The sequence below is a fragment of the Cervus elaphus genome, chromosome 6 (genome assembly GCF_910594005.1).
Source record: "Cervus elaphus chromosome 6, mCerEla1.1, whole genome shotgun sequence".
Taxonomy (NCBI): domain Eukaryota; kingdom Metazoa; phylum Chordata; class Mammalia; order Artiodactyla; family Cervidae; genus Cervus; species Cervus elaphus.
Window position 1 is genome coordinate 38,214,624 of NC_057820.1, and position 15,392 is coordinate 38,230,015.

The 15,392-nt window shown below is 33.8% G+C and overlaps 1 protein-coding gene across 12 annotated transcripts in view; it reads right to left on the reverse strand.

Moving 5' to 3' along the window:
• The window catches only part of ADGRL3 (adhesion G protein-coupled receptor L3), a 923,733-nt gene that overhangs the window by 156,319 nt on the left and 752,022 nt on the right, over window positions 1–15,392 (reverse strand). For 7 of the 12 annotated variants that reach the window (XM_043906659.1, XM_043906653.1, XM_043906649.1 and 4 more), the window contains 2 exons: window positions 10,060–10,245; window positions 7,083–7,121 (listed from right to left, as the gene is read on the reverse strand). In XM_043906659.1, coding sequence (XP_043762594.1) covers window positions 7,083–7,121; window positions 10,060–10,245 — 225 coding nt within the window. The remainder of the gene's footprint in view (window positions 1–7,082; window positions 7,122–10,059; window positions 10,246–15,392) is intronic. The other 5 variants (XM_043906657.1, XM_043906658.1, XM_043906651.1 and 2 more) reach the window with 1 other exon arrangement.

Genomic DNA, 15,392 nt, shown 5'->3' on the forward strand with positions numbered 1-15,392 from the left:
TAGTATTAAAAAATCATTTGTTTGGTTCCAAGTCATTAGGCAACTACTTTACTGCAAACGACACCTTAAAACTTCCATTTCTTTCCTAACCTGCACCAGAAATGCTAATGATAGGTTCAGAAAGTAGGATGTTAAATCTCTAATGCTATTTTAAATGTATTTTTTTCCTTCTGGGTAGGTATATGATCATAAGGCTTTTAAAGACACATAGTAAGGTAAATTGATGTGAACTCTCCTATGTTTGCATAGAAATAATATATATTTACATTCTATGCATTTAAAACTTCTCTGAAGGTAAACTCACGTTCAGAAAGCAATGATGCACTAGAATGGACTTTAAATGAATAATTTTACAATTAAATAATGATCCAGGCTTTAATCAAGAAGTTATAAGAAAGAAGAGAATAAAATTTGGTGGAAAAAAGTGAGAAAATACTTTTCTTTTAGGTGAAAGTATTTTATATAGAAATAAAAGGCCTTTGTCTCCCACCCTTATTAGAATTACTTCCTGAAGCATTTACAAACCATATATATAGAATATATTCTAGCTATATATATATATATATATATATATATATATATATGAAAACGAACATTTTGTTTATTTATAGGAAATGTGCAAACTGGAAGAGTTGGAAATAACTTTGTAAAGCAGACATCCCTGCCTGATCTGACACACTAGCCATGGGGATTTTGAGAGATTCCCAAAATGATGTTCTTTGCACGTCAAAGCAGAAAGTCCATCATCAACATTTGTCACCCTTTGGAGGTTTTCAAATCATTAGATTTATGAACTGACCTGTCCAAGATCTTAAATAATAGCCTGTATAATTTACACTGCTTATATTACATATGGTTTCACTATCTTTTGATTCAACAATTGCTTTACAATAGTATTTAATGACTACAACTTATAAAAAAGAACTCTTATATCTTCTTTATCTAAAGAAAACTACTTTTACATGGAAGTCACTTTCTTTGATCTCAATGTCTTTTAGCAATAGGTTCAGGGCACCAGAAACATGCAGAGTACAGATTTACATTTTGTCTCTTACACAAATCAAGTGCAGATTTATCAAGCTGTGAAATATATTAAGTTCATAGTGTTTTACCAAAGGGTGACCAAACCTCAAGAATCTGGTATGATTCAAACTACTTTCAGATGTCCTTTTAATTATACTAAATGAAAGTTTGAGTTGCCTTTGATGCTTATGGGCAAACATTGAAATTTCTTGAAAGAGCTGCTAAAAGTACCCCCGTTGCTGTAGTTAATATGCTACATTGTATGCACACCACTAGCCAATTTATTCTAGCCACTTTAACAAGGACATCCAGCCTGACAGGCCACAAAGAGTAGTATCACAAGTCAAGCCAAGCACAAATCATTAGAAGACTCAAAAAGTTGTCTGACATGCGCCACAGAGCTCTTTGTCACATAGCCAATTAAGTGCCCAAACAAGGAATTGAAAATACTCATTAATTTCTTCCTAGCAGTATAAATGGAGGTTAGAATCTTTTCTTGTCTCATCCACCAAAGGCACACAAGTAAAACTGGCATAATTCAATTTTCACTTTGTCAAAGGTGCAAGTAGCAACTTTGGCTCACAGAAAGTCTGTATTAAAGACAAAAAAAAAAAGAAAAATGAAAGCAATAGGTAGAAATGTTTATGTATCTGGGCTTTAGAATCTTAAAATTCATCAAATGTTGACAATCACTTTTATCGTTGAAAAGCTGTATTTGTGTTTCTGAGCAGATTCAGCAAGCACCTGACATCCTTTCCTTTTGGGTGAGATAAGAACTTGAGTTGACTTCTGGATGCCATACTCTTCCGGTCCTCCTCCTCCTTAAGGTTTCTTTAGTCTCTGCTGCTGGTTACTCTTCCTCTCCTGGACCTCATCATACGACAGTGTCCTGGGTCTCAGCCCTAGGTTCTCTCCTCTCTATACTCATTTCCTTGATAAACTTGTCTAGGAAATGAAACATTGACTGAAAATGCCACTCTAAGTGAAACATTGTTTTGTTGTTGTTGTTGTTTTCCAGTCGCTCAGTCGTGTCCGACTCTTTGCATCTCCAAGGACTGCAGCATGCCAGGCTTCCCTGTCCTTCACCATCTCCTGGAGCTTGCTTAAACTCATGTCCATTGAATCAGAGAGGCCATCAAACCATCCCATCCTCTGTCATGCCCTTCTCCTCCTGGCTTCAATCTTTCCCAGAATCAGGGTCTTTTCTAATGAGTTGGTTCTTCGCCTCAGGTGGCCGAAGTACTGGAGCTTAAGTTTCAGCATCAATCCTTCTAATGAATATTCAGGATTGATTTCCTTTAGGATTGACTGGTTTTTGAAACACTCCTTCTAGCCTGACCATTCAGCTAAATTTTAAGCTCATATACCTAACTGCATTTTTACCATCAATATTGCATATCTGATAAGAAACTTAACATGCTTCTTAGTGAAGTTCTTTTCATGTTCCTCCCAAATTGGTCACAGATAGACCATTTCGGTAAAGGGCAACTTCATTCTTCCAGTTACTCAGGCAAAACACTGTGGGTCACTCCAACGCTTCTCTTTTCCAGACACTTCACCTTACAATCCCTTAGTAAACCCTATTTGTTCTACTTAAAAAAAAAAAAATCTTGAACCAGAAAAATTATTTGAGCATCCCATACTCATATCCTATTTTAAGTAGTTGTTATTGCCCAAATGGTTACCCTGTTTCACCTCTTACTTTTCCTGCTATCATCTATTTTCTAATTTTAAAACATATCAGACCATGTCATCCCTCTGCTCAGAAACCTGGAGTGGTTTCCTATCTGTTGAGGTCCTTACAAAGGTCTATCAGATCTGGGCCCTTAACGTCCTGTCATCCTTTTCTCTTCCACTCCCTTCCAGTTGCATTGGCTTCCTAGACAACACAGGCATATTTCTACCTCAGAAACTTTCTGTTTTCTTTGCCAGAATGCGTTTTCCTGCATATCTTCACTCCTTCAGAGTTTTTCTCAAATGTCACCTCACCTCAGTGATGCATTTCTTGCTCTGTTTTTCTCCATAACATTTGTTACCTTCTCACATACCATATATTTACTGTTTATATCCTGCTGCTAGAAAGTTCACCCTAGGAGAGTGAGCAGGGATTCTGACCTGTTGTGGGCACTGCTGCATTCCCAGTACTGAGAAGATTATTGGGCACATGTGCTCAACTAGCAGTTCTTGAATGTTTTTGTTAAATACTCTGTGATTTTCTTTTTTTTTCAACAGTTGAAGCTGAGATTGCTTTTTCACTGATAGTATCTAGGATACCATTTCTAGGATACAGATTTCTAGTGGATAATGAAGGTGAAACAAACAAACAAAATAAATAAATAAATAAATAAATTGTAAGCCCAAATAAAATAAAATAAGTAAAATCTAATAAAAAGAGGGCTTATTTCAAATACTTTGTAAGACTTAAAACGTAGACTATCTGCCTTTTAAAAAAATGAAAAATGGAAGGAAGGATGGGAAGAAGAGACGAAACCAGGTGTGTCTTTTTAAAAAAAAATTGCAGCTATTTACTAATTTTTAAATCAATTCTCAGCCTAACTATGCAAATAATAGTGGTTTCCAAAGAATGACTCAAAAGATTCACATCAATAGCGATGCATGTGTGCTTAGTCACTCAGTTGTATCCAGCTCTTTGCAACCCCGTGGACTGTAGCCTGGCAGGCTCCTCTCTCCATGGGATTTTCCCAAGCAAGAATACTGGAGTAGGCTGCCATTTTCTCCTCCAGGGCATCTTTATGACCCAGGGATTGAACCCCCATCTCCCACATCTCCTACATTGGCAGGCAGACTCTATTACCATCAAGCAAGATTGACTGCGAGTCTCCATGGCATCCACGCCACCTATGGCATTTGGAGGACAATGGAAACTGCTGGTAAAAATACATAAAAAAAAAAAAACATATTTCTTAACTAGGAAAATGTCCTGCTTTTAAAGCATTTAAAACAGTAAAAAATGAATGGCAGTCAATTTTAATAGTTCCTGCAAAAGAATATGAAATAAGAATTTATTCAAAATGCTTTTCACAGTGATGGTCACGATGCCTAATAAATGATTTATTCTTCATAATACATCACTGTTATTCTTAAGCATGGTGTTGAAGAAGCACTGGATGCACCAGGATAGAAGCATCAGCGCCATCCGTGTCACCTGTGTGACCTAGCTCCAGTCATCTGATCTCTCCAGATTTCAGTTCACTCATCTTCACGTCTATGGCCCCTCCTGGTAGTAATATATATGGTAGCTACTTAATATGCATATGGAACACAAGCCTTACTTGTCTTCTCTGGCATAAAACTTGAAACCCTCTTCTAAATGAAGATATGCTTTGTGTCTGGGATATGGTAATGATATTTTAATTTCATATATGTGAATACCTATATTTTAATAGTGAACAATCTTTTAGGGTAATCTAAAATTACAACTGAATAAAGAAAAATAAAATATATTGGACCCAGTTTTTTTTCTTTTCATTAAAATTCTTGATACAAAAGCATAATGAGTTTTAGGAGATTCATATATTATTTTGAAAAATCAAAGCAACTAACTTTTAATTGCTCACTTTTTATGATAACTGATAATAGATCAGTTATCACAGCTGACTATTGACAGTCCAGATTTCACTGTTATTTTGTGTGTGTGTCTGTGTGTGTGTGTGTGTGAAATAAAAAGTGGGAAGCAAGAAGTAATGAATGGATCTAGATAATTCATAAAATAGACAGTGTACTTCTAAATAATTAAATGCTAAATGTACTTAGATGGTCAAAATCACATCTAGAAGAATCACTGCTTGTGCCCATGGAAAGGAAAAAAACTTTTTAAGTATCTTGTAATAAATATTTTTCTTTCAAATTTAGTGTAAAAAATCTTTCTAGTATATTTCATTCCTATTTCATAGGTAGCTTAGAATGTGCTCTGAACATAGAAATAATAGGGAACATGTCGTTAAAAGCCAAATAGGCTAAAGATTTAGGTATTATTCAGTCTAGAATTTCACAGAATAATGATCTATACTAAAAGGAATAGAAATAATATCATGTATTAGCAAGCAGAGTATTTCCACTTCACCAATATTCTGTTTGTATTTGGTCTTATCAGATGTTTAGTCAATAGCTGAAACATTTATTCATAGCCAGTCAATTATAACAACAGGAAATCAGCCATTGAATAAACTGTGCTATTAATTTTCCATCAGAGATTCTTGTTTGAATGACCATGCATTTTATAGATTTAAATACTGAAAGGCTAATTCTAATTATTTCCAAGGCCCCATTAAAAGGATAACATAGATTGCAATCAAAAACAATCCTAATATTGCTCAAAAATGATCCTCAGCTTTCAATTCTGAACAGTACTTCAATTTTTCTATCTATTGCACACACTAAGCAGTATATACACATAAATCTCCCAAAGTAATTTCTTTTCCAAAATATTAGAAAAACCTGAACAGTTTCTTATATACCAAGATTCATTATTTTATAAGAAAAAATTGCAAATTAAAAGGTTTTCTTCCTAACCTCTGTTATGAAGATTTTTTTTTTCCTTTTAAATGACTGTCTCACAAAATGCCCTTTTTGTGAATAAACTGCTGCTGCTGCTGCTAAGTCATTTCAGTCGTGTCCGACTCTGTGCGACCCCATAGACGGCAGCCCACCAGGCTCCCCCGTCCCTGGGATTCTCCAGGCAAGAACACTGGAGTGGGATGCCATTTCCTTCTCCAATGCATGAAAGTGAAAAGTGAGAGTGAAGTCACTCAGTCGTGTCTGAGTCTTAGCGACCCCATGGACTGCAGCCCACCAGGCTCCTCAATCCATGGGATTTTCCAGGCAAGGGAACTGGAGTGGGGTGCCATTGCCTTCTCCGTGAATAACCTGATACAGTTTAATTTCTGGACTACCAGACTGAGAACTAGTAACTTGGGTCTTGAGGACATCCCTCTTTACAAATGTAGTTGACCTTCCCCTTGAAAAATGCTGATATATCCACATAGGGAACAAAATTTACAGCTACACAGTGTCAGATTTTTCTTCCTTCTGATAAAGTTAATTTGTGTATTGGAACCCACAGAATGGAAGCTGCCTCAGTAGCCTGGCCCATATCACAAATCTAAACCTGCATTTATGGGAAATGACTGTCAAGGAGCCAATCACAATCCTCTAACCCAGCTCACTTTACCCTCGAAAACTGGATCTGCTAGCCTTATAAGGAAGCCCCCAATGTCCTTTGCAATCGCTGTTTCAAGTTGTCTCCATAAAACTAACTCTCGCCCAATATCCCTCAGGAAGAGTGTGCTACTGACCGTGAGGCACTGACTCCGGCAACCCATGGATTGATTTACTTTGAATAAAGCAGAGTGAAGTCATTACTAAATCATTTGTCATTTGACCTTGCCTCTCTCCTCTCTTCTGACATCCCCGCCCTTCTTTTCCTTCTTCTAAAAATAACTATGAAGCTTGCTTCTGGGATTCCTTTCCACAAGAACTCATAAACCTAGAAACTTTTTTAAAATCCTGCTGAGAAACAAATTACAACATGTTAACTGAAACAGTCACATTGGGATTCATGTGCTTATAATGAGTGGAAGAATAAGATCATTATAGCATGTCTTGATCAATTTGGTACAGAAATGTAACATTCCAAGTATCCTGGAACTGTTGTCTTATTTGATTGAGTGCCATTTCTGGACGACTTGTTACTCAAGTATTAACCAGATCAATATATGAATGAAATGTTTTCATACCCCCCTGAAGAAATTGGAGATTTATATATTACATCCAACTCACCTTTCAGGGACGATCAAAATTCTCACACCAAAGTTGCACCTCTTTGCTAGTCTGTGCTTCTCTTGTATGATAGAGCACTGTCTGTCAAATTTCTTTCTAGCACATGCTCTTTCACATAGCTTTCCACTCCCACCCTCGATGCCCTCCCTGAAATTCTTCAAGTTCAATACATTATCATCTTTCTATCAGATTCCCATACATGCTATTGCCAACAGAGACAATTCAACAACTTAACACATTTATAAAAACGCAGAAAGTACCTGGACATAGGCTCTGCAAGAGCGCTCTCTTTTCTGAAGCTGAATCCATTAAGACAGCAGATTAAACACAGAATAGAAAAAACAAGTTAGTGACAGAAGAAAACAAGAAAAATAAAAGAACACATCTACACAAACACCTTTTTTTGTTGTGCACTACTTTCAAGAAGAGAATGACAGCTAAGCAGCAGCAAAATGTCAGCATTGGCTTGAAAAATAGTAACCAATACTTTTCCAGAACCCAAGTGATAACTGGATGGTATAAAGCTGTTAATGATGGAAAGAAATCTTAGAATAAATTTAGTAGAAATTAGTAAAAATCAATATACTTTATTTTTTTGACATGATTCACTTCATATGAGGTTAGTTATTAACTTGTGGGCCACAGATGAAGATGTGTGAAGTTAAGGAAATTATGTCAAGAATTTGAAACCCATTTTTTAAAGATAGTAAATTGTCTGTGGTTTCAAGATAATATAGATAGTTAATATGTACCACAAACTATTTGTTCATACATACAAAAAGTTCCATTTATTGAGAATGCATATTCATTTGACTCATTGATTCAAAGGGACAAATACCAAGATATAAGTAACTTTTGATTAAAAGAATGTGATTAATATTTTGATTTATCTCTGTTTTTATTTCTTGAAGAATTTCTTTAAATGGTTTTGACCAAAAGATTTTACATATTTTAGAAACTTTTATGGAATAACAAGACTGTGTTTATTTGTTTGCATACAGAATGATGTTTTTCTGGGCAAAAGATTAGCAGCAACTCATATTCAGTACCAAATTTTTTTTTTCCTGGTGATAAAATGAATAATTAATATATATATTTGCTCAGTTTAAATAAATGACTGCAAATTTTATAAATTAGATTGCAGTTTTCCTCCTCTTCTAGTATTTTTTTTTCCTTCAGTAGCCTTGATTGTTGAAGGAGAAAATTACCCATTTTGAAGCAGCAGTTACTCTGATACCTTTTGTGTGGCTAATGCTCTCCCAACTTTAATTCATACATTCTTCAATGAGCATAGAGTAGTTACTCCTCTACAGAATTAAGTGAGTAATGAGCACAAGTAAACTGCCAGTGTTGTCATTGGATCACTGACTTGCATCTTGGTTTAAAAGGTCTCTAAACTCTCCAGAATTTCAATGTGGAGCACAATTGATCTGCACCGAGTTGACTTTGCAAATCTGTTGGGTTACAACTGCTTCAGGGAACAGCGGGAGCCACAGGAGACAGGAGCAGGCCGGGAAGCACGTGAATAACCTCCGCCATCCCATCTCTTTACCCCGTCATGCGAATTAACACGTGACAAGCCACATTACATAAACAACCAAAAAGAGCCAAATAAGAAACAAAAGAGAGCATTAAAAAGCATCACAAGTGGAAATCTGCCCATTATGTAGTTACTTGATATTCAGACTAGGCAAGCTGATTAGCTGTAGCCTGTTAGAATGTGACATTAATTGCCAGCTTTACCTGATATTGCCAGACATCAACATCATTTTTAAATAAAGATACAAAATATTCTATAACAAGTAGTGTTATGGATATGTAGCATTAACAGAAATTACTACTTCTAGTACATTATAATAACAATAGCTGGCAGCGATATTCATTAACAGCATCCAGTAAGCCTTGGTAAAATCACAGCATGCCCAGATTACATGGACAGCTGTGGATTATATTCTATCAGGGGCTGGGCTGAGATGTATCATGGATATGAGTGACAAAAATAACTCCTTTTCACTCAGCATGAAAATAACCAAAAAAAAAAAAAAAACCCTTAGTAATAAATTCTATCTAACTGATAGAACTACTGAATCTATTTTCTGAGGATGAAGTTGCAGGAAAAACTGCTAGATAAAATACCCAGCTTTTTTTTTCTTTAATGTCAAAGAATCATCATTTAAAAAGTGTCTTCCATCTCATGAGACACTTAGTCAAATAAGACAGAAAAGAAATAAACATAACAAAGACCACTCTGTAAAGTTATTTTTCATTCTAAAGGGGAATATTCATTCAGTGAATTCCATACATTATATTAGTCTGTTGCTGCCAAATTCTTGCTGTTTGACATATCCCTGATATTTAAGGCCTTAAAATCCAGTTTCAATAACTGATCATCTTTGTTACAAAAATGCCATTAAGAGAATATATGTTATCTAATGGCAGCGATTCTATTATCTTTTCACAATGTGAAATTGTGTTACATAAATGATACTCCTTATAAATATATATAAAACATATTTTATACACTTAAGTAAATACAACACTTATATCTGTATAAGTTATATACATAATGTTTACATATGTGTATATAATGTATATAAAAATATATTGTAGATTTATAACTATAAAACACATAAAATCCCTTAAAATTTAAAAATATTTTTATTACTTACAATTCAAAGTTGCTGAAATACATTAAAACCTATTAAGTTATGATGGTAGTGATGCAAAATAAGTTACTTAAAAATCAAAAGGAAAATTAAAACAAATACTTTGTCCAGTGAGCTTTTAAATGTAATAAGAATTGGGTTAAATTATTTTTTTTAAAAATCTATAATGTATTATTAATATCCTTTCTCATTGCCATTTTCTAAATTTCTCCTTATTGATTAGACATTTGTTTTACTATTAATCATATTAACATAAAGGCTTGAAAGGGAAAAAAAAAGAAACAAAAGAAGTGGCATTTATCTATATTAACCATGTCAGAATTTAGCATCCAGAAAGAATTCTACAGAAAACAGAATTATAATTCAAAATATATGCAAAGAGATTATCATTTATTGTTCCTTAGATTGAAAGTCAAAGAAGGTCATTATTATAATAAGACAGTGAAGTGAATTGAATATAGCTAGCAATTTTCTTTAGAATGATCTGATTTTATGGAAAGAGAGAAATTAATCAGGGAAGTCTCACTGCTTTTACTACAACTTTAAAGATGCATGTAACTAAGGTCCTTACCTTGTTCAAACTTCGGGCAGCACTATCTTTTCCACCTGGAGTCAAGTTCCGGAGCTGTACATCTAGGAGGCCTACCAGCTGATCCATGGCCCGGACAGAATAAGTGATATCTCCAGCATTCAAATGATTTCTTGTCTGTTCAGCCAGTTCTCTAGCAATGTTGGCAGCTGTCTCTCCAGATTTCAACTACAATTTTGAAAACAGAACAAAAAGGAAAGAGATCTTAAGTAATTTTATTGGTTTCTTTGGACAATTGTCTTTGCATGTTATAATCATTGAGGTGAGTAAGTTATTAAACTCCCTCTTTATTTGGTACACATTCCCTGAGTTTTCCTGCTAATCCATTATTTTCCTTACCAGCTAACTTGAAAATCATGCTTTTAGGAAACTCCTCTTGAGGACTCTTAACTTCTAGAAATGATTCTCTCTTTACTCATCTAAGGGGTTAAGTCTAAGGTTTCCCCAGTGATTTTTCTCTATGCATTTCTAAATTGGACACTGATGAGTTTGTGTTGTGAACGACTGTGTTCTCAGAGAACAACACAAATTTTCCATTATGCCTACTTTAACACTTAGTTCACAACGAATACTCAGTCTGCTAAACTCTGAGAAAATGTAATTCCAAATAAAAACTCTGCTTTTTAAAATGGTCTTCATCTTCTTACTAAGTAAGAGATTTCACCCCCCATGTACTTGGTAGCAAACTATTGCTTAGCTTTTAGCACTTTCCTTCTCTAAAACTACATGCTGATTTTTTAAGTATATTCTATAAGAATCGTTCAAATTGTCAACAATCCAAAGATGTTAAAAGAGATAAAACTTATATCCTAAGATCACTTGAACAAATTTGACAGCTCTGGGTAATAAGAAGATAGGCATATATATCAATTTGAAAGGAAGGCCTGTAAAACTTTGAAAAAAAAAAAAAAGGTAAATAAGTATAATTTTCCAAGTTATCATGTCCTTTATCTTTTTTAAAATTAAACTAAAGTACAATTATAACACATTTATGCAATATAGATATAGGTGTGCAATGCAAAAATAATGAGTGTCTCTTCTTTTGACCCTATACATTCCCACTTTCTAGAGATTGTTAATGGTTTGGCATATATCTTTCCTAATTTTAGTCTGCCTTATTATTACTTATACAAAAGTGTCATTATTTAGAACATTTTATTTTCTTCTATTTTTCTGTTTTTAACAGTTTGATATAGAATTTGGGATCACAAACAGAAAGGGCCTCTCGTTCTAAGGCCATCTTCCTAATCGATATTCAGAAAGTTGTAAGGGGTACAATAAAAAAACTCAGTCAAATTGGTTACCACTATTTATGCAGGGATACTTAATATGTTTGTAGCAGGACTAAATGTTAAAGAAATAAATGAATAAATTGGAGCAACTGGAATACCTAAATTGTTAACAATCACATTCTTAAGTTTATAGAAAATCCTAATTCAAATATGCAAAAAAAGTTTAGTAACCAAGTGTTGGCAAAGATTTGTATAAATGTATATGACAATCATAAACTACTACTGGATGTGTATATTTGTATACTTCCTATGTAAATTATAGTGTCTATTAAACTCTGAAATGTGCAGACTGTATAAGACAGATTTTTCTTATCACTATCAGCCATAACAAAATAATCCCACTGTTAGGAAAGGGAAATGTTCAAAGATATTCATTCCAGCTTGCTTATAATAGAAAACAAAATGGGTTATGTCTGTGCAAAACTGGACATATATATAAAAATTATGGAATACTATACAACAGCTTTGTAATAAAGAGAAAAATATTGCTAACATCAATCTTCAACATGCAATATTGACTTAAAATAAATGCAAGTATAAAAATCATAAATATACTAATATATATAGGCATAGTATTTGTGAAATATGAATACTACTTGAGCAGCATATAAATGTGCTATGAAAAATAAATATTATATGTATATATTTTGTGTGTTTATATATATATATGTGTGTGTGTATGTTTAAACACAGGACAAAATTGAAAGATGGAAATTGAAAGAATCATTTTGTTCAATGCTTAAATTTTACAAGAAAATATATAGTAAGAAGAATATATTAAAGTATTATATGCTTAATTGTTACTTTTTAAAAACCTTTAAAATGAAAAAAGAAAAACACCCACACTAAATTTATTGAATTTGTAAAATATCATCAGGGCCTGAAAAAGAAAGATACTTGTAAGACCAAATGGAATACATTATAAGGTTCAAGGATAAATGTGTAACAAAGTCAATGTAGATCAAAGTAGCATTCATGACCCACTGATGGATCATGAAAGTACTTTGAAGTGCTCACAAAGTGACATAAATGTGATTATAAGCCATATATTTAATCATTATATACAATTTAGAGCTATTTACTAGTAATCTATTAACTCATTAATGATTTATAAAATTCAGTATTCATTAATTAAATTGGTGAAATGCTAGTATTCACAAAGTGTTCAGATTCAGCATTCCATCAATTAAGTCTGAACAGCTGATACGATTACTTAACAATGTTACAAAACCCCTGTGCACACGAGTATCCAGACGGCTGGAGTTCCTATAATATTCCAAAGGAATATTCTTTTAATCAGTGCACCATGCACAGAGTCTTACATTTGCTATTGTGTTGCACCTATGCTATTCTCATAAAAATGAACATAGCTGTGAAATTACTACTGTTTTACTTTGTTAAGCATTGTGCTCTTGTGTAATTGTTTTATTACCATTGTTACTATTATCATTATTATTCTATTGTTTTCTTCTATGTCTTTATTACCACATAGTACTTTTTCTATGAGAAAATGTCAAGGCATATGGACCTCTGGAGTCTTGTGATTCAATTAAATGAGCCCTTTTGGAAAAAGGCTGGTATCTACTGGAATAAGTAATAGAATTTCTTTAACACATTATCTTCAAAACTAAAGATGCAACTACTGACTATCATTACAGCTATCAGGGAACATTATGAAAAGAAAAATTACTTAACAAACAGAAAAAAATAATAGGTATTTTCATATTGCAATTCAATTTATTTTTCTTGTTCTGGGTAGTTGTACAAATGTTGTTTTCAGTATTAATTATTATAATATTGGGGTAGGACATGATAAGATAAAAAAGAAGGTCTATTTAATTCCTAATATAAAAATTTAAATTTTTTAAAAATACAGTAATGAAAAAGCTGAAAATATAGACGACAAGTCAAAATATAACTGTTTTCAACATAAAAGATAATGATGTTGCCAATGTACGTGTCAATGAAAGATAATGTGTTGCTGTAAATGGTGAGTCAAGTACAAAAATCATCAGTAATTTATCTTAAAAATAGTTATTATGTTTTAGCATTCAAGAAGTATTTATTTATGAAGAATAAATCAAATCAATTCTACAAAAGAAGTCTGGAACTCAAAGTTCACCAACAAGAAAGCTGCAACAGAAAAAAAACAAACTAAAGTATAGATAAGTTATAAAAAAATGTTTAAAATAAAAATGTGAAAACCATATTTAAAGAAAAATAAAATTAGATACAACTAGTTATTTATTATGATCCCCTCTTCTTAAAATTGAAGAAATTATAGTAGTAATATTAAAAAATTAAAAAATATTAAAAAATTAAAGAATATTAAAAATTATTTCATTCATCTAACAATCATTTGGACACTTGTTATTTCCTAAACAAGTAAAGTCAAATGTTATATGCAGTTTTGCTCACATTCAGGAAGCTCATATTCTACTGCTTGGTATGCGGGGTACATAAAAGCAGATAGTATTAATTCAAAAATGCAATTATAAGATAATGTCTGTGAGGTGTTATGGGAATATAGTACAGGGGTAATAAAGACCTGGAACTAGGTAAGAAAGCAACAGAAAATATCAAATAAGTTGAAAGTTAAAAGACAAGTTGAGGGTGACCCGGTAAGATAAAATTCTGATGGGGACTAGTAGGGAGAGAGCCAAGAGGATGCTATATAAATAAGTGAAGTCTAGAATAACCATGGTTTGGGAAGACAGGGTACTAAAAGTGGAAAAGAAATTAAAAAAAAAATTTATACCTTCAGAATTCAATCTGTTACCCACATAGCATAAATTGTGTACATGTATACATGTACATATATATATATATAGTCATACATATATATATATATATACAGTTTTTAAGAACAAAAAATCTTTATTTATAATTTCAAAAACTGTTCTATCATTCTATATGTCCATTTGTTATTTAACCACAATTTGAAATTCTATGAATAACACTATACTAACATCTGGGGATAAAATGGAAAGTAAACTGGTTTCCCATAATAGGATCTGGGAAGAGCTATTAATAAGTTAACTGCACAATTATTTAACTTTAATTTTTTTGAATTCAATCCAGAATCCCAGTGCAGTGGATCAAATTTAAAGGCAGCTTCGTTTTTAATTTTTTTAAATATTTGTTTATTTTTTGCAGTGCTGGGTTTTCGTTGCTGCTTCTGGACTCTCTCTGGTTGCAGTGTACGGGCTTCTCCTTGTGGTCACCTCCCTTGTGGAGCACGGGATCTAGGGTGATCAGGCTTCAGTAGTTGTGACGCGTGGGCTCACTAGTTGCAGCTCACAGGAGCCCGAGTGCCGGCTCGCTAGTTGTGGCACATGGGCGCAACTGCCCTGATACAGGTGGGACCTTCTCGGACCAGGAATTGAACAGGTGTCTCTTGCATTGCAAGGTGGATTCTTAACCACTGAACCACCAGGGAAGCCCTAAAGGCAGTTTAGCCTGGTGTTTGAAGTTAGGGAATAATTTAGGAAATGCTTCTCTGAGAAAGGATGTTTAATTTGAGAAGAAATAGAAAAGAGAATATTAGGTTGGGATGAGGAGAGGGGCTTCTAGGCAGAGAGAGAAGCTTTGAGGAAAGAGGTGCAGGGAGACTTAAGGGTCCTGCACGAAGGGGACTTGTGTCTGGGCTTCAGGCAGCTGGAGAGATGAGCAGGAGCAGAACAGTGGTAGCACTTGGAAGTCAGGATGACGATTTTGGGAAATTGTGCTAAGAGCAATGTGATGGTATTAAAGAGTCTAAATAGGAGTGGTCTGGTCAGGCTTATGTTTGGAATGAAACTCAGTGGAATGGATTAGAGGTTTCAGGAGTGAGTGAAAGGGGACCTACTATGAAGCTAACACAGTAGAAAAAGCTGCTGTGGATTAGGATTGGAGCAGCAGGGAAAATGAAGAGTGGCCTTTTTGGGAGAGATTTATAAGTACAGATAGGCTTACTCTCTGATTGGATGTGTGAGAGGAATGAGAGGGAGGCACCAAGACTCATTTCCAGGCTTCTTGTTAATG